This window comes from Erigeron canadensis, chromosome 3 (genome assembly GCF_010389155.1).
Source record: "Erigeron canadensis isolate Cc75 chromosome 3, C_canadensis_v1, whole genome shotgun sequence".
Lineage (NCBI taxonomy): Eukaryota > Viridiplantae > Streptophyta > Magnoliopsida > Asterales > Asteraceae > Erigeron > Erigeron canadensis.
Window position 1 is genome coordinate 31,524,605 of NC_057763.1, and position 21,779 is coordinate 31,546,383.

General features: G+C 31.4%; 1 protein-coding gene and 1 pseudogene across 2 annotated transcripts; both read right to left on the bottom strand.

Annotated features, from left to right (window-relative positions):
- Positions 1–8,426: 8,426 nt before the first annotated feature.
- On the bottom strand, positions 8,427–11,951 carry LOC122593082 (putative protein FAR1-RELATED SEQUENCE 10). Of its 2 annotated transcripts, XM_043765427.1 has the most exons (4): positions 11,860–11,951; positions 10,255–11,289; positions 9,512–9,955; positions 8,427–9,179 (listed from the first exon to the last, which is right to left on the bottom strand). In XM_043765427.1, exons 1-4 carry the CDS (start codon positions 11,860–11,862, stop codon positions 8,571–8,573), a joined length of 2,091 nt encoding a protein of 696 aa, XP_043621362.1. In that variant the 5' UTR covers positions 11,863–11,951; the 3' UTR covers positions 8,427–8,570. The 2 variants fall into 2 exon arrangements, with proteins under 2 accessions (XP_043621362.1, XP_043621363.1); XM_043765428.1 differs by lacking the exon at positions 11,860–11,951 and having other exon boundaries at positions 10,255–11,567.
- Positions 11,952–13,274: 1,323 nt separating this feature from the next.
- LOC122591915 lies at positions 13,275–15,166 on the bottom strand (annotated as a pseudogene).
- Between the last annotated feature and the right edge of the window lie 6,613 nt (positions 15,167–21,779).

Here is a 21,779-nt window from a genome sequence, read left to right on the forward strand (position 1 = left end):
CATCATTTTGAGATACGACCCTGAATAGATTTCTCTTTTGAAATACATATTTTTGCATTGTCATAGAATATATACCATATCCTAGAAAACGAGGAGGAACTTTTTTATTTTGTTGGCATGATGCAAGATCATATTGTATAAGGACTTTGCCCAAACATATAATTCAGAGTTTTGCTCTCATAATCATTTAATTTGCAGTAGACGCTTAATAAGCGCTTTAAAATTCACCACCATTTAGACGCAAACTTATTAGCTAAGCCATTTGACGCAAACTTCATGTTGCGTTATTCATGATATTTGACCATTTAGACGATGCATCGCTTTTGAATAACTAAATGGTATATTAGATGTATAGGCCACATACATCCTCTTGTATCATCTTTAGATATAGGGAATTCGTCCCCACTTGGCTAGCAATTGGTGAATATTTGATATTTTCTAAGAGCTTATGAACTCATTACTTTGAAGATCTACGGATTCTCTTTTGCATCATAATGACTCGGGATGGTCTAACCGATCATGCCAAACAATAATAACAAAATCATGGTTCATAAACTTTTAGTTATGACCATATGTGATTCAAGTGCATTTTTGCATTGTATAGTTCATATACAACGATGATACCAAAGTGTATCATTTACTCTCATATGTTGTTCCTTTTTGATCAAATTCTATTAGCTATCGAAGTAGCTCTTTGGGAACCAACAATATGTCAATAATATGACAATCTTGAATACATATATAAATGTCTTTGAAGTGAAATAACGACATAATGTAAATAGTCATTTTTCTTTAGTCACTAATAATTTGGTCACTCAATGTGATAACTCGTAGAAATCGATCATTGCTAGTGTTATCTCGTGTTCTTAAAAGAAACACCTTGATATTTGAATGTCCTTATGTCCATGACCATGACACATATTGAGCATTCCGATCGCATGTAATTGCATTCACTTTAATGAATGAATACAACACCACTAGATGTATTTAGAAGTTTATCAAATTGCTTTCATATAAGCATCTATGTGATATTGCACTCTCTTATATTTTATAATTTTGAAACTTCATGTGCAACTAACTAAAGTGACCGTTGTCACAGATTTTGATGTGCTCTCATATTGAGCTCTTATAATTGATCTTCGTGATTATATCACACCAATTTGGTGATCCTTTTCTTTAAGAAAATTGAATTTTTCTCGAACTTGAAGTTTTCATATGACAATTCATCATAGTATTTTATGTCATTTTTTTTGTTGACATAATCACGTGGATATTCATAATCAAACCAAACTTTTGATCCAACAAAATCAAAAGTTATATATTGTTGTACAATAATTTATTGTAATGATTCCCAACGAAGAATCATTAAGAATTTTCGAACTACATGACGTAGTTTATTGAAATGACAAATAATGTCAAAAAAAATCGATAACCTAAATATTCTTTGAATGTGTTCAAAGAATCATACAAGAACCTTTTGTTCTTTATTATATATGAACTACAAGTAGTAGTAATTAATGGCATATCCATATCATTCTCTACGGAGAATTTAGAAACAACTTCATGTCAAATAAACATAACTCTAGTTATGGTATTTCTTTCAAATAATTTTAGTCCATTTGACATAGCATGTAGTTATGATTCTCTATAAAGAATCATTAAGAGCTTTTGATTTGTAATAATTGTCAACTAACCATTGAGATTTCTCATAATTGCAACGGGTATTTCACCGTTAAATATTCAAGCGTTGACATGATTCCAACGAGTCTTTCATCGTTATGTATTTGCTTTTAAAATCCTCATGGAGGTGATGTTGGAGAAAAATCATTGATTTTTCATGCTCTTGCAAAGTGGTCTTATCCAACTTTAATTTGTGACTCCAAGATTATTTGGAGATTGATGAATTCGATATATCAATTATTTCCACCTTTGCAATATTTTTCGTTGTAACTATAATATACGAGAATATGTAGTTACTTGTAGCTCTTGCATAATAAACCTTAGTTTATTAGCTTCATATTGAATTCAATTGTCATTGTAAATAACCATTGTTATGTACTTTTATGAGCTACAATTATTTATGCTTTGAATAAATTCAAAGAGTAGCAAAGAACTACATGATCTTTTAACATAACTTTGATCATGTTATTCAATCCAAAAAAATGAAACTTTTAAGTTTCTTATGCATAACCGTAATTATGATTCACCTTAATGAATAACGAACAAATCAATTAGTGAGGAAACCTTGAAGTTTCTTATGCATAACCGTAGTTATGATTCACTGTCGTGAATAACGAAAAACCAATTAGTTCTTTTATTGCATAAATAATGTTATGAAATCATGAATTGCTTCAAGCAATCTTAAAAATTAATGAAAGAAAACCTTAAGTTTCTTATGCATAACGGTAGTACGTTATGATTCACTTTAGTGAATATCGAAAGAACAATTCATTCTTTTATGCATAACTGATATTATGAAATTGTATCTTGCTTCAAGCAATGTAAAAAAAAACTATAAGTTCTTTACCTCGATCATTTAAATAACGATAATAATAATAATACAATACAATAATAAGCTTGGAATTTCAATCGATTATATGACTTTACCTCGTTTTACTATAACTTCGAAATCCAATTCATTGATAATGATATCATTAGTTTTCCAGGAAAAAAAAAACGTGACATTCAAAATCAATATCTAACATATGATATAATCATACGTAGCTTTAATACTCAATAATGATTATGACCATAAAAAAATCTATTTGTTTGAATACTGTAAGTGACAGCCAAATAACTCGACTTCTAAATAAAGTAAAATTAAGTTATGAAGGAGTTTCGAACTTACAATGACTCATGAAAACGTGTTGGATGTAAGATTGACATGTCAAAAAGAACTTTTGTCTGATAACATATAAAGTATAGGGAAAACTAAATCTGAATTTAACCATGTGATGGTTTATTTGATATCCCTCAGAAAAAGTAGTAAGCCAAAAAATATATTTAGAGAACGGATCAAGTTGACGTAAACATATATAATCAAACATAGTAAAGTATATGGTTATACAAACCAAAAAATTGTCCAATAAACATAATGTTATACTTCTTTATCAATTTTTATGGTAATAATTTAACAATGTGTGCATAAAGCGTATTGTAAAAACAAAATATGAAGCATGAAGCCGATAAATTGTTTTCTTGCATCAATTAATTTGTACATCAAATGATAATTATCCAAATCAAACCACTTGTCGAATCAAAGATGATCGTAATCAACTTCAGTCTCGTTAGTAGTCAATTCAGATAAATCATTCAAACATACATATCTATAACACAAATAATAGAATCATGAACAAGACATATATTTTCTTTTTAGGAATGAGAGTCACCCAAATCCAACTACTTGTCGAGATAAACAAGGCCGTAACCAAGTTCAAGAACTGTTAGTAGCGAATCCGGACAATCATAATTCAAAAGAAAAAAACTGTTTCATTCGATGACTATAACAAATATTAATAATCTTAAATATATATATATATATATATATATATATATATCACTTCCTTCGATTGGTTACAAATAAAAATTTCAGTCGCACAAAAGTTGGAAGATTGTAACAATGTGAGTTGCGAAAACAGATTACGATTTCAATATAATTATTCCCACATAATATAATTATAATATACATCTTAATAGTATATAAACAATAATAATATAATATGTAAATAGGATAGAAGTGAAGATTTACCTTTGACTCCTAAAAAGCAAACGTAAACTTTGTTTCTGGAAATCTATACCGCAAAAAATTGTTAAACAAAATTGTCAGCCAATTAATGTTTTAAACTTGATGTGATGTTCCAAAGGTTATGACTTCACTGATATATATATTGATCGGCCGAATTAAATTTTTATGATTTAGAGGCTATCGTGCTGATAACGTGTTATAACGTGGAAAGAAGAATCGAGAGAGGAGAAGAGATAATCTTATTAATGAGAGAGCATTAGGGTTACAACAAAGCCTTATATTTATAGGCTAACACATAGAAGGTTCTAGAGATATACATACAATCTAATAAGGGTGTTGAAAATAACCAAACCCATTTAACCCGACTCGACCCAAATGGGTTTGGGTTATACGGGTTGGGTTATTTGGGTTTTGGGTTAGTTATTTGGTTAACCATACCCATATAAACTTAATCGGTTTGGGTTGTGGGTGATAAAACTTTATTTTGGGTTAACCCGATTAAATTTTGTCATGGTTACTAGAATACTAACGAAAGTTGACAATTGTAATTTTGTTTCTCCAGTACATCTTTCAATATATATAAATTTTGTCTAATATTATGTTATTTGTTATTGAAAAATTGGAAACAAAAACTGTTTGTATTTCAAATTTAGAATGACTAATCACTATAACATGATATATAAGAATTTAGAGTGACTCTTCACTATAACAGGATATATAAGAATTGGATTTGGAAATACAAGAAGAAACATTCTTTTGGACTATAATACATTAGTATCTTATGATGATGTATTTCAATACTCATATGTTGGAATTGTTATGTAGCTAAAATACGGTATTGTACATGTAAATGGGCAACTAACCCTATTTTTCACGGTGAAAGTTTTTGTAGTTGTTTCAAAACCTTTTCAATTGGTTAATTTCGGTTTAACCCAACCCGAACTAACCCGAACCATTTAACCCGAAACCCAAAACCCAAATCTTTATTCGGTTCAGTTTATGGGTCACATTTTGTATGGCTCAAACCCGAATAACCCGACCCATATAACCCGAAACCCAAATAACCCGACCCATCAACACCCCTACTAGTAGTAGTAGTGAATCTAATATGGAAAGTGAATATCCACCATAATATAAAATCATAATAGATATCACAATTTGTAGAATGAGAAAGTCGACATATTCTTATTTATTTATATTTATGGTATATTTTAATAATTAATAAGGGTATATTTTGACAAAACAATGTAAAGTATAAGTATTATTAATATTGTCATTTAATAAAGATGAAATAATTAAATTTGATTTAATGGAGTAATGGTTATAAGTTAAAAATGAAATTAATCCAAAGGTTCCTATTTGTTTAAGAATGAATTTAGCACATTGTTATATATATATTTTGGTAGATGTCGTTAACTTTTTATGTATATTACACGAGACTAAATTTAACCATACCAGTTTAATTTTTGTCAGTAAACCTCGAGCTTAACTCTGCTCCTAAAAATTTGAAGACTTGAGCTCGATTCAAACTTGAGTCCAAATTAACTCGACACAAAGCAAACGTGGCACTTAACGAGCGTCGTCTGTCAAAAACTAACGAAATACCCTTTATTAGGAAATTTTTGGAAATAGGGTCAAAGCAAAATAGGTTATCTTTAATAGGAAATTTATGTAAATAGGTTTTTTTTTTTAATGAATTTTTCCCTTATAAATAATACGGAGTACAATTGTATTTTTAAAACTGTAAATAAATTGGATCATTGCTATACGAAAATCCATTAAGAAAACTCCGTGTGACATTGACACACATGGTCTAAGGCCCTGATGACCCATCCAGGTCGGTCTTGACGCGATGTATAGGCTACAAATGCATCAATTATGAAAACGGTTGATTACGGGGATTAGTGATTTGAGAAGTAGTGAACTTTTATTTAGCGTAGGTATAATTGACGTAAATAAGTAACTACTCAGTGCTATCTTTCGCGGGTTTTGAGCCCCAATACCTCGACGGTATATGGGGGAGGTTAAGATATAGGCAGACCTTACCTCTACCAAGTAAAGAGGCTGCTTCCAGTTTCTACCTAAATGGTAGAAAAGGCCCTCCAACCTTTGCATGGGATAAGGATCGAACCCATGACCTCTGTCTCTAGAGGCAAGGGTGTTTACCACTGATCAAACCATGCTGCTTTATAATTGACGTAAATAATTAATGTAAATATTATAAAAGTTAAGAGATAAATGAAGGTATATCAAATGTAAGTAAAGGTTAAAATAGTAATTAATTAAGGATCCTAATAATTTTAAGAGATCAAATCTAGGGGTAAAATGTTTTATAAAAAAAAAAGATATAATTATATTTTATTTTATGAATGTATATTATTCTAATCAATATGAAATGTACGTAATCGTCAATATCATCGAGTGCATGTCGGATGCCATGCCATAGCCAATAAACTTGGTCTAATCTCCTAATTAATAACTTTCCAAAGACATCTTAACAACTTAAGCTACAAAATTAAGAACGACAAAGATTACATAAGTATATGTAATCTTATTACACCAAAATGCACAACTCAAGTTTGATCATATGTAGAAGTGAAGGATATGAGCTTTAATTATAATTCGTCATCATAGTGATCGGAATCGATCATCGGACCTTCATGATGCATGCTTTGTCTTACTTTCTTTATAAATGCTTCACATTTCTGTTGAAATTGATCATGTACTTCTTCTTCTTCTTGTTGTTGTTGATCATCATCTTGTTCGACTACAACGACTTCCGCCTCTATTTCATGCTCACAGTCAAAAGCCATTAATTCTGTTTCTTGATCATCTTCTTCAACATGATGATCATCAAGATCAATCTGTTTCACATTCGTTTCGTTCTCATGTTCAATGTAAACGTGAATAACACGTTCTGTTTCCATATCCTCAATTTGATCAGGGGTCACTTTTTCTTCTTCTTGTAAACCACTACCGAACGATATCACATTACATTCATTCTGTCTTACTTCTGGTCCTAGTGCTTGAGTTTCTTGTGAATAGGAGGCCTTGGAAGTGTGGTTTGAACCGGATTCAAGAAAAAGGAAGAGGAGAATTATTCCATTGCAGAAAAGAAACATGTAATGCCGATAATCGTCATCAAGAAAGTTTGTGAATGTAAAACCAAAACAAGGATATCGAAAAGGGAAAGACAGAGAAGAAACGAATAACACGGCGAAGATGAAGCATGATTTATTCCAAGTGCGGAGCATGCTCAAATTTCCTGATGTCTCGTATGCTTTCTCCTCCATTTGTTATTTGTTAGCGAGTTTCTTTTCTTTAAGTGCAGTGATGATGATATGCATTTGAAATGTAACGTAATACTTTATATATAGACAATGGAAAGAAGAGGGAGAAGGGGTGGGTGGTGGGGTATTCGATAGTTAAATGTGCTGTTTGTTAGGGGGAAAAGATATCTAAATTTTCTGTAATTTGAGGGGAAGACCCACGAAAGTGTAATATTTGAGTCAATATAATTATAATTACATTATGAACATATTAATTGGTTGAAGGATTCAACATGCGCCCACAATTCGGTTTTTTCATTGTTTTTTTAACATATATTACAGTTCGACACGGATCTTAATTATGAAATAAATCAGTTTACTTTTACCCAAAGTTATTAGATTTGGGAAAAGTTTTCATTGAATACGATATTGTCACATCAAGTGGATAGAAGATGAAGAATCCTGCTTGAAGAATATCTCGTTAATTGGAGGCTCAATCAGAGACTACTTGACCCCCTCAAGAACTTGAACCCCCAAATAAGCATATGGGACCCAGATACATTAGAATTACAATCTGAACAAATGAAAACATGGGTTATATAATGCCACTAATTATATAATATAGTAATATACATATGATTTGATAATAAAAAAAAATAGAGCGAACAAATGATTTTTTTTTTTTTTTTTTCAAGTTTATTTGAAAAAAATATGATATTTGAGTAAGATGTACGTGACCTGACCGAGGTACACTTTTGATCGTTTTTAAAACTTTTTTTCCGACAACTTCTAAAAACCTAGTACATTTGAACTAAAAAAACTTGTTATAAAAGAATCAAACCTCCAACTATAGTAAAAACGGTAAATTGATAGGAACCATTTGATCCCATTGCCGAATTGGTACCCACATAACCCCCGCAGAGATAGTGTCAAGGTAATTCAACCACTTAAATTCAATTCTGACTCGGTCAAGATTCGAACCCAGGTTACTCCTAAAAAATGGCAGCTGGTGGCCAACTCAACTCTTCTACGTTGGTTAACCTCCAACTATAGTATTGATACATTTTTAATGAAAAGTTCATAAAATACACACAAAAAAAGGACTGTTCGGTAAATGAAAAGACAGCAGCAAAAAGGAGGAACTTTTCAAGAACATGGGGATGAAATAGATACATAACTTACTTTTACATCTATGTCCCTCTACCAAGTAACTTAAGTTATAATCTACCCCTTGGTTCATCCACTAAATCATGTTATAGTAGAAACTATAAGTCTATAAACATGAATGATGAATTATGATATAAAGTTCAATTCAATATAAGAAATCATAATTTTAACATATTGTGAAGTATTAATATTAAAAATGCAACGATTCAGGTTGGAGTAAACTCACCGTGTCTGCTAGCATCAACTTAAATAACTCAACTAACATTCGTCAAAAAGATTCGAGCTTTAGTCCTGTATCATGTAACATCTTCCATGCTATATAATATACATCTGATAAAACGAATACACACGTTACTAGAACATATAAGGATACACAGCGAATGGAAGATTTATAATAAGGTAACATTGTTAGGTGTTAAATCCAAAGCAACTTCATCAGAAGCAGGCATATTTCTAACATTTTCAAGAATTTGTGTCATTTCTCTATGAACATAACTAAAACGCTCCTTAGATACTACTGATTCTGAATACAAATTTGAAGTGAGAGAATGGAAGGCCTCAGAGCACTCATCATTGCTATCCAGTGGCACTAGATGATCATCGGACATTACCAAAGAGCTATTGAGTCTCCATCTTAGGGGAAAATATTTGTCAGGGATTTGAAAGTAATTCTTCAGTACAAGTACTCGAAGAGAGTGTCTACATAAAATACCCGAGTATTCATATTCTTTACAAGAACAATGAACTTGTTCATTATCTGGTATCCAAATTACCAGAGATTCTCCTTCTAGTTTATTGTAATGTCTCACTAGATATGACCCATTAGCCATATCTGATGCTGCATATTGCATGCATAGCACAAGTTCCTGTTGCAATGCACTAAAGGCATACGGGGAAAGAATATTTCGAGCATGTTCTTCAAGAGGCAAACATGTCTTTATGGGTGGATATGGTGCCCTCTCTTTGTTCTGAAAAGCACGAGTTGCAGCTACAGTAACCTGGGAACAAATATAATATAAAACCCAACGTTCTGGACCAGGTAAAAAGGAAACAATAGAGGTAACAACATGGCCTGGTCAGGACGGTCGATTGACAAGTCAGAACAGGTTCAGGCCAAAGAAAGTATCTTCTAGTTTTGGTCCAAACCAACCGTGTCAGGTTGGGCTGACCAGTCAACACTTATTACCTATTTATATTTGAAAATTATCAATAACTAATATGTTAAACATTAGGGAACTAGGTAAAAACCCAAATCGATCTGTTTTCAGGGAACTAGGTAAAAATGGCCACCTGTGAAAAATAGAGTTTAAATAATGAATGTCTGACAAACCTGTTCAAAGAATGTCTTAAAAGATGAATGTGGGCTTAAAATATTTTTCATAAATTTATCCATAGACTTCACGTAGTCAATTGTCATTGTGCGGGCAAGAAAGTAACTTCTGATGTAAGCAACGGGCCAGGAAGCTCGGTAAGAGAACAAGAGAGCCATATGCTTATCAGATTCAATTCCAAACCGAGCCATGAGGTGGTTCCATTGGTTTTCAAAATCCTCTACGTTATCAAGATGACATACCAACTCAAACTCGGATTTGAACTCAGGATACTGCAAACCAAGAGGTAAAGAGAACCAGCTGAATAATTTAGACAGCACATGCCATACACCTATTACGTGTTTAGTATTTGGTAACTCAGTGGCGATAGCATCTCTGAGAGCCAAATCGATGTCTGAGACTATGGTCTGTGGGTGATTTCCTCTCAAGAATCGGATGAAAGCCTGTTTTATGCATAAGATCACAATAAGAAGAAATAAGAGATTTAAATACTTGGAGGGTGTTCGGATATGATCTTTAAAAAGTGATTATGCGCTACTGAATAATCAAATGTAATAAAACGGTTGCATGAGATGTGCTTTCATGGTGTGAAGCTGTACCATTCCGAAAATCAATCATTCAAGTATTACATTTAAAACTGATTTTTTGACTTCAAGTAAAAAAAACAAACAAACAGATAATCAACTCTAGAACACAGATCCAAACACCCCTTTGAATGATCATGGACATAGTGGTACCATACCTGTAAGGCCCAAGAAAAGGACTGGGCGGTTTCATCTTGAAGCAAAACGCACCCGAGCAAAAAAGCCTTACCTTGATTATCAATACCAAACCACACACCAAGAAGCATATTATAGGTGATGGACCGATAAGTGGTTTCAAAAGTTACCACATCTCCAAACACTGAAAAAGCCCGAACAGAATCCCCGTATGCCCACGCCACGTTTTCAACTTTACCATTCTCATCGGTTGTATAATTATACACAAATCCATCACCCTGTTGTGCAGTATCCCTGAAAGCCTCAAGAAGTGCCAGCATATCAATTTCTCGTTTTTCAGTAAGCAGGGCATCATTTTCTTGAACAGTTTTCTTGCATGTCCTAACAAAGTTCCTAACATCTTTCTCTATAAAGGGTAATTGTCCTGGTTGAACCCCTTTTTCTAGTTCTAAAACCTTCATTATGCGGTTCACGGGAAACCCAGCTTTTGTAAGTAAAAGAATGCGTTCTTGATCAGCTTCTTGTATTTTTCTGTAGGCCGGGAGGAGACGTACTTGATCATCTTCCAATAATTCATGATTATGAATGTTACTAAACTGAGAAACATACCACTGTGTTGCACCATCAACAATCTCTTTTGTCAAGTACATTTTTGCATCACATCCACATCTTACTGATTTCCTATCCCTCGGGTGCTCCACATTCGCCTTTTTTCTTGGCTGATTAAACCCAGACCGGTAACAAACGAAGTCTCTCCTATAAACCCCAAGATTTTGACTCTCGGTTGACCGTGCTTTCCTGATTGAAAACCCGTTCTTTCGGGCAAAGTTTCCATAGAACTCAAAAGCTTCATCATCAGTTTTGAATATCTGACACACATACGGAGTAAAAATAACATCTGACGACGACGCCTTTGTTCCATCACTCTTTACCAATTCAGGCCCTCCAGGTGTTTGATTATCTCCTTCGTATTTCATATAACATTTCCAATCTCCACACGGGCATTGCTGACGTCGAATCCATATGTTGTTTAACACTTTTGTTGTCATCTGATCTGACTAACAGAAATCCCCATACGATGAGTACTTAAATAAGTTCCTATCAACTTCAAAGGATTCAGTGTTTTTTTTTAATGTAATCAACTCTAAAAAGAAACGCTATAGTACGTGCAACTCTAAAATTAGCTTTTGTGAGTATCTACATTTCAATTCATTGCTATTATGTGTATCCTATCGGCTAACCACTACATCAGGTAAACGGTAATTCTGCTGACATAGCAGCCATTATAAGCCGGCACACCATCAAAGGGGCGCGACGTTACCAGTGGTACATCAAATGGTTAATAAAAATCAAAGTTCGATACATAAAAAAAACACATTTTAAAGTAGGATACATACTGTAGAATTTCGTATTGTTTATAAAAAGCTAAAAAGAACAACAAACACCAAACACAAACAAAAAGCAGAAATATATTGCAAATATTTCATGGTAAGAAGGGAATTTAAGGTATCCTAACTTTATAAGATTATCAACAAGATAAATAACAGCATATAGTATACAATCAATCAAAGCAATTTTTTATTTTATATATATATAAAAGAGAATATAGAAAGAGGAAATGAAAGTACCATAAAATAAAGAAGAAATAATTATTAGGGTTTTGGAGATGAGAATCATAAACCCCAGATTTAAAGAATTTAATTTTGATTTTCAGGTGTTCACCATTGTTTTAATTTTTTGTTTTTCTACCCACTTCCATTTTATTATTATTGGGGTAAAGTGCAACAATCATCCCTTTGGTTTGTCACTTTTCATTCTTATTATTAACTTTTAGCCAAAATTATTTATGTGTTTTATACTTTGTCCCTATTGTCCCCCACATTTGAGGGGCATTTTCATCATTTCATTCTAATTCTTTTCATTTTTTTAAAATCATCTCTATAGTTTGTTATTTTTGTAATTTTCATCCTTGTCATTAAATTTTTTATTTTTGTAACTAAGATATTTAATCAAACATATTGTTGATATTATCTAACTTTGTTTTAACTATATACATATACACTTGTGAATGTTATGATATGTATAAACAATAAGTCTTATTCAAAAGAAACATAGTCATAGCATAAATCGATAATTGAATATAAAAAAAAATCAAACCATAGGAAGATTGGGGCTACTTCACCATAGCATTTGATTCGCTTTGCCAGATTAGGAGGCTTGTCAACATCAAATCACAAGTTCTCATGGGTACCTAATGAATAAACAGGTTGATGTTGTAGGCCAAACAAAATAGGGATTAATCACGGGAAGACCAACGTACTTTCCTATTTGTACACGGTTGCCCATTATACTTTTTTATTGATGAGGTTTACCCACATACTTTTTTTTTGTACACGGTTGACCAATATTACCGACTATCACAGGTAAATCGGTCAACTTTGGGTCAACTGTGTACAAAAAAAAGTATGTGGGTAAACCTCATCAATAAAAAGTATGATGGACAACCGTGTACAAAATATCAAAAACATCTTTTTCATTATTTTCGATTAATGTTTTTTGATGTTCAATAATTGATTATTATCATGACTTTGCTTCTCCAGATGGAACTTGTTGTTTATACATATCATAAAGTTCACAATTATATATTTATATATATATAACAGAGTTAGATAATGCAGTATTTGATTAAATGTCTGAATTAAAAAATAAAAATATTAATGACATAGATGAAAATTGCAAGACCACCAAACTACACAAATGGTTTTGAATAAGAGAAAAAGAAGTGGGGTAAAATGACAAAAATGCCACTCACGTAACTTGCACATGGGAAGACTTAACGGCAATAGAGACGAAAAACAACCGGGATGATCTTGGCCAAAAGTTAACGTCGGGGATAAAAACTACAAAATGATAAACCCCATTGAAAAAACAAAACAACATATTTAACTTTTACTATTAAAAAGAAAATATAATTGAACATTATATAACATCGTACGGATAATAACAAAATACATATTCATGACAAGTCAAACGATTAAAACGTTCACAACATTTTGGGAAGTATTTTCATTTGTCTCAATCTTTCTACCCAATGCTCTATGCTCGCAAGTGTATTTGCATACCCATGGAATCCATACTCACGACTCTTATTCATGCTACAAACATGTTGTATTTTGAGTTTTAATATTACATCAAGTCCACCGAAGTCAGTAATCTCCTCCATTTTCGTCTTGCAAAGTCCCTTTTCTTCTACAATTTCATCCCACACATCCCCTTTATCCTTCATGAAATTAATCCACTATATTAAACTTGTGTTTCTCGTTGAATGGCACAAACTTAACATCAAACACATCGCAAAGCACTTTCCATAACGTTTTCCACGCAAACACATCCCCATTTGTGCAATTAAAAGCTTGATTCTTAGCTTTGTTTGTCACCGATGCCCATATTTGTTGCTCGGCTAGCACTCTGGCATCGGACACATCCTAAAAGTTATCCCAACTATACTTATTTCCAACATACCTATATATATATATATATATATATATATATATATATATATATATATATATATATATATAGTTGATGATTAAAGCTATATTGAAAAAATGACAACTAATTATACGGAGTATTTAATTAGCTAAAATCCATGTTCTATATTGGGGGAACCCACGACTCGAAATCAACTTGGCAAGGTATAACCAAGGAGTACTAGGATTAAGATTTATATATATGAAAATAACAAATTTTGAAATTATATGTAATACAAAATAAAGAAATGACTTAAATTTCAAACTTCACTAAAGTTATATCAACTTTAGAGGTAAAGTTAGACAATCCTTAACCTTGATTGAAATCAAAGGTTAAGCTTAAAAAATCAAGTTTGAATATGACCTTTGATTTTAATTCAAAAGTTGAGATTCTTTCAACTTTACCTATAAAGTTGATAGTATAACTTTAGAGGATCTTTATCCAAACATAATACTTTAGTGTTCAAGGTTAACTGTTTTGAAACATAAACATAATACTTCAAACAAAAAAAGTTAAATTATTTTTACCATTCTTAACCTGAGTTTGACCCGATTTTAACTGAGTTGACCAGAGTTTGATCAAGTTTGACCAAAGTTTAACCTGTTGACCTGAGTTTGACCCCGAATCGGCCTTACTCGACTCTTTAGACCCTCTTTGTCAAGAGTTATTCTCAACTCAGGCAGAATTTTACAATACTAGGTGTAGCAAGAAATCATCATACATAAAAAAAAAAAAACACAACTATATACACTGATACACATATCTATAACTTTAGAAAAATTTATATATCTAATTCAAAGGCATGATGTATATTGACAAGTTGGACATGCGCACCTGAATGGGTAGTTTTCGCGTTTGCAAACCAATACGTAAACCGAGAGCAAAAGAAGTGCGTTCTAGTAGCTTCGTGTTGAAGCACCAAAGATTATAGAAGCACGGTGTATGGAATATGTGAAAGATTGTTGGTAGGAAGCTAAAATATCTTCCAAACCATAGTAAAAATTCGGAAAAGGAACTCTAGGATATTCCTCTCTGAAGGGTGCATCATGAGGGACGAGTTGAGATGAAAGGGCTAAGTCGAAAATCGGCCCCAAATATTGTTTTGTACCTGTCTCGTTGACACCTAAAGCAAACCAAAAAACATGGGTGATCTGGGAGGAGAACGGAGGTGAGAGGATTTTGTACGTGTTTTCTTTGTTCAAGGTGTCTAACATGATGTGATTGTCTAGGAAGGAGGATGGGAACCAAGGGGGCAATGTTCGTCTTGAGACACTGTAGACCGTCCATGGACCACCTAGCTAGTGTAGTTGGCTTCCTTAAGGCTTCGACTAAGGCCACACCCACCATTCCCGTGACCCCTACAATAAGGGCCACCGATGGTTTACGGTAATTTCCATTTTTCATTTTGTGTGTATATGTGTGTTTAATTGCTTTAGAGTGGGACTGAGAGAAATAGAAAGAAATAACTCAAGAAATTAGCTAGATCGATGCTAGCTAGCTCAATATACATATAAGGTTGAGAGTAAGGCTGACAATTTCACACGAAACCTGTTAACACGACACGACCTGTTCTTAACAGGTTTCGTGTCTTAACAGGTCTGGACCTGTTAAAACCTGTTAAGGTTCGTGTCTTAACAGGTCCGGACCTGTTAAACCTGTTAAGTTATATATATAAAGTAAACCCTAGATCTGTTTCATTTGGCAGCCCTCTTATCCATCATTCCATTCCGTTCTCTCTCTACACCTAATAAAGAAAACATAACTCAAATAATTATAAACTACCACAACCACATCTCTTCTCTCTCGGCTGAAAAATTCAACAAAAAACTTATATATAATATATATATTTGTACCAATGTACTACGACAAAAACACCCAAAAATAAGCACAAATTTGTGACTACAACTTTTCAGATCAGATTTCCATTCAAATCAGATCTGGCAAGATCTACTGCAACGACGAGATGTTTGTGCTTAACTAAACTGATTGTATCTTTGGAATGTCCTTCAACAATAGAAGAAAATTTCTTTTTGTTACCCAAATGCTTATTAAGTTAATTTGATTTGATAATGACTTTGTTTTCTTTGATGTTGTTTTTTTTCTTCTGGTTAATTGGTTATAATGTAGTGTTACTAAAGTAACAAAAAGAAAGTCATAATATTAGAGTTCTGAATTTGTCATGTTTGCTTGACATAATTTTAAATCTATCCAATTATGTATGTTACAAATCATAGGAACTTGTTGTGGATTGTAAAAATCAAAAGAGCTGTGTGGTTGTTATCAATCAAGATAAGATGTATGTTAACATGTTCTTAACAGGTTTAACAGGTAACATGTTAATTTACGTGTCGTGTTCGTGTCTGAAAAAAATGACACGAATTGTTAACAGATCGTGTTCGTGTCAGACTTTAACAGGTTTCGTATAACCTGTTATGCCAGCCTTAGTTGAGAGTGTTTCAGATTTGTTTATTGCATGATTGTATATAGTATATGATAGTCTTAATAGTATTAAATCTGTACGGATTGATGGTCATTTCGCATTTCTCTTTTATATAAAAAATTTATAGAATCTTTATATAGTATACGAGTAGTATTAATAAAACATTTTCAATACAAAACATTTTTTAATAATAATATTACTATCATATTTCAATATGTTTTAGGTATAACTACAATAATATTATATTCGACGTTAATATGTTCATATCGTGTATTACATGAGTAATTATTAAATTAAACAATATATTATTAAAGTAGGTAATAATAAACATATGACTAAACAAATTTAGTATTAGGTGATAATAAACAAAACAAATTTAGTATTGAAGGAGGTGATAATAAACATTGACTAAAAGTAGAATACACTATATAAAATACTTCTCGTACACTATAAAATGATGCTTTATTATCTTTTCTAATAAATATTAAAAGAAAAACTTCAATTTAAAAATAAAGTAATCTGAACCCTTGTTGAATTTCTTCCTTTTTTATTTACCCTTGGATCAACATGTTGACATCATCATTGACTCAACTTTCAGTCAAATATTCTTTTATTCCTTCAACTACATATAAAATGCTCGAAGAATACATATATTAATTAAAATTAATATTTTATTTATCTAACCATATTAAAATTAATTTTGTGACTATAGGTAGTTAGATTAATTGTGACTATTCTAAAATTATTTATTACTAGGTCTTTTACCCGCACGATGTGCGGCAGTTTAATTAATTTATCAAAACTATTAATATTGATATTGATAATTAATCAAATTTGGTTTAGTTAACATAATATTAAAGTGTTCTTTATATTTATGGTTATGCGAATACAAATAAAAAAACATATTAGTTGTTTGTAACCTAACTATTACGGTATAAATATTAATAAGAAAACAACTTATCTTAATCTTAATATATAGAATTAATGACTTATTAATCAATCAAATCGTTCAATTTTATCAAATTGACTATCACTTATGTCATCATTTAAATTAACTATAAATTAAAAATCCTAATAATCATTATCCAAATATATTATTATATTAGTATTTATATTATATTAATTTGTAAAAAAAAGTCTCATTAGTTTACATTTTTTTTGTTTTTATCAATAATTTACACTTTTTAGCCTCGAATACTTGATTTATATTTATTTTTAACTATAACTTGAGAGAATTTTTTTAAATTTACAATCATATAATTAACTTAAAGGATTTCGACATATGAAGTATTGTCTATAAAAAATTATTTCAAAACCTAATGACTTATTAACAAATATTAGATTAGATATGTATAAAATATAAATATCAATATTTATTTTAATATTCAATATAAATACAATTTGAACTCTAGATATATATATTCCAAACATAATAATTGATGACGATATACAATATCTTTATCCAACATAAGGTTACATGAATATTAAATATTCCAAACATAAATATTAACAAACCACGATTTACAACAGAAGGTTACATGAATATTAAATTCAAATCAATATGAACTTCATTCAAGATTCATTTTATTTCTCAATAAAAAGGTACATAATTTTCTCCTTTTTTATATATTATTTTTGCGTATTAATGTTTGAAGTTACAATTGTCACTCAAATCTAAAATACTAATTGTTATCAAAGAATATGAAAATACAATCCTAATTGCTATCTAATTATCATTGGACATGTGATTGAAAATAAACATATGCATGTTATATTTTAATTCTTAATTATCTTTCATAATAATATCACATTATAAGTACAATTGGTTTCAAAAAAAAATTATTATAAAGAAATTATTATAGCATGTGTCTTGTGGAATGACTACGACAAACAATTTCATCAATATGTCTCGGCTAATAATGACAGTGACGAACATATGATTATTGTATTAAAACTTGCAAAGTATAAAACTTTGAACCGTATATCTTCAAAATTATAAACTTTTATGACTTAAATGTATGATGATTCAATATTGATAAGACACAGTCTAAAATCGAGTAAGTTACTATACTTAGACTTGACCATAAATTGAAAAATAATAAAACAACATGTCTTGATTTTGAATGCATAATATCTTATAGAATATCTTATCAAAGTTTAATATAATTCTAAAAATATATCAATGGAGTTATTAATTAGTTTTTTAAATAAATATATTGTAATATTTATTTGATATAATCTTTACCTAATTAATTAATTCAAATGTATTTAAATTAAATAGATATATACAAATAAAATATAGAGTTGCCACATCGGGTAGATCCTACATGACAAATTTTTAACATAACTTTGACTTTGAAAGGTGTTTCATAAGGCTCGATTAACTACTGTTTTAATATATATATAGATATAGATTGTATCAGTTTCTATAAATTTTAAGTATTTCTTTTTATTATGACTGTGTTAGCTTTTAATATGTATAAATGTAATACTTTTATATGTCCCCCGCGTTTCACAATTCATATATAACAATTCATTCATCAAAATTAATTTTGATGTGAGAACACTGTAGGTAAGAGAAACCAAATATGGGCATTGGGTTTACATATGTTTTTTGTTTGGAAAAGTATTTTGGTGGGTATGTAACTTGTCTTTCATTTTTTCATTTATTATTGTAAGAAAGAAACTTTATTTGAGTTCATTGTATATAAAAAACCCGGTAAATTGAATGAATAATGTAAGTCACCGGCTAGAAAATTATGTTTGCCGGTAACAACCCAGCTGGCCTGCCACGTGGTTCTAGATCAATAGCCACATCATATATTTAACTTACATATATCCCCAAAAATAATATATTCCCAACCTTTTCATTATTGATCAAATTCCCAGTAACCCCACATATTAGATATTGTATACCCTCATATGTGTTTCACAGTAATGAAAACATAATTATTCATTTCTTAATAGATGAAATTTTTGTTCGCAGAAACATCATTATTCATTTCTTAATAGGTTAACAGCCCACAAAGCATCTAAAACGGCGTTCGGCGGCGGCAGATGGCGGCGGAGGAAGCAAAATTGAAATTGATAAGATGAGTTTGTTCGGAAGTTACCGAATTAGAAAATGGCAGCAGCGGTGATGTTAGACTCGCCGGGAAAACTTATATCTGGCCGGAACTTGTAGATTCCGGCGATGTGTAAGGCGGCGCGTGGGAGGCTGTGGTGGTGGGACTTTCTAGGTTTTGGTCGGAATATCCTAAGGAAGCTATTAGTAGTACTTATATTGTAAACAAAACCTTGTAGGTGGTCAGATTTGTTGAGATAACCACGTCAGGTAGTTGTTGGGTGGTTTTCATGTCAAAATCTTTTCAACAACAAAATATCAGAGAGAAAGTAGGGATGGATATACAAATGTGCTTTGGAAATTATATAATCTGGTGTATGTATGTATATATGGATCGATGTTGTTGTCAGGATCTGGTGGTGTTCATATGATCGATGTATATATTGAAATTATATAATCTGGTGGTGTTCATATGGTTTGTTGTATATAATCTGTTATATATGTATGTATATATGGATCGATGTTGATGTATATATGGATCAATGGGGTCATGGAGATACATTCTGGTGGTGTCATATGATGTATGTAAACCCAGATTAAGATTGTGAGTGTGCAGCCACATAAGCACTCTTTAATTATTAAAGATAAAGAGGTAACCTGTCACCGTTTTGGAAGGTCACGTTTTACACGATTCATTTATATCTATATTGGGTAAAGATTTCCCAAGTTAAAAATAACTTAAACGGTCAAGATATGAAAAAGTCTAATGAATATTTATTTCAGATGTTTATATAATTGGTATAAAGTGTTATCTTGTTCAAGTTTTAAGGTATGACAACCTTTTTAAAGTTTTAAGGTATGACAACCTTTCTTTTATATAAATTAAAACATTCACATTTTGATAAAAAGTCATTGTTATTAAATACTTTGCTTAATATGACTTGTGTTTTATGCTAGATTTATATGAGGAATTGAGGATATATGTAAGCGCTTAAATGTGTAGTCCCCAATATTCAAGTTTATAAATTATGTTTTGCTCACTAAGGTTATAGAAGATTGTAAATTTTATTTTATTTTTAATATAACAATAATCAAGTTAATTTACCTTTGAGATAATGAAAAATAAGTTGAGTTTTATTTGAAAAAAAAAAAAAAAAAACAACTATCATTTTGATACATTAACCGTGTATATAAAAGATTATTAAACGTTAGAAATAATTTGGACATACCACAAACCTTTTTGCCCCTCCACATGGTGCGCCACCCCCACCCTTTTTTTTGACCCATGTTGAGCAAAGAAATGACATACATATGAAATGAAAGTATGACCACAACAAAGATCGAAATTAACCTTTCTTATTGTCATATCAACTACATTTTCAAAGATGAAATTGTTGGATAAATTAATGTAAATGGAATAATTTGTTTGACCAATTTCACCATAATAAGACATCATATAAGTATGAAGATGCAAAAGTGCACATTTATTTGAATTTATTATGATCTTAGGAGCGAAGACGGCGGAGAGGAGAACGCCCCTGGGAGCGGGTCTAAGGGACAAAGACCCTGGCTACGATCGAGCGATTTAATTGTTGTGATGAAAATCTTTCAGAAGTTTAAATTTCGAAACATAAAGGACCAAAATTTGCAACTTAAAAAAGCTGGAACATATATGGATGGATAGATATGGATTCATTTGGCTCTTTTTATTCTTACTCGAGCCGGAACATAACGGCATAAAGACAATTAATTTTTTTTTAACATATACAGGCAGTTATAATGGGCCTAAATCAGAACATATGCTCGTCATATTCTTCCGGTTGATTTTTCTCTGGTTCTCATGCAAAAAAATAATAATAACAACATTAAAGGGGGTAGTATTTCTGCAAGTAAACATAAGGGTCATGACAAACTTTAACTTTTGTTTAAGATTTGCTCCAGAGAATGGTGGTCTCAGCAATGATAGAGTTCGCCCCATGTATCCACACTCGAAGCTGACTTTTGGTCCTCAAAGCACGCAATCGTTTCCTTCTTGCTTCGTGTCACGCTAACACGCATAGATGTTCCATGCTTTGCAACACCCTGGACTTGAAATACAATCAAATCTTTTTGGAGAATAAAAGGTACACATATAAAGGTTTATATTATTAGCGTGACATGACATACCCACAAGAACCATGTTTGATATCGTTTACCAGAGAGATCTGCATTCAATGACTTAACCATTAGTAACAATGTATTCTTCATTTCACCCATTTTCTCTATCCTATTTCTTGATCACCTTATAAACCCGAATTCCCTCGTGGATTTAAGGCTAAAAGATCATAGTATACATCTATAATTAGATAAACATAAATGGACGAAGGAAATACATCTAGAGAGTCGAAATGTCATAGAATGCCTATAATTCATTTGAGCACCCGACCCATTTTGGTAATCCCTGTTCAAAAGTGAATCTTTAATACCTAATATTCCCTTGACATGATTGAACTTTAAATAGATGGAACTTTGTG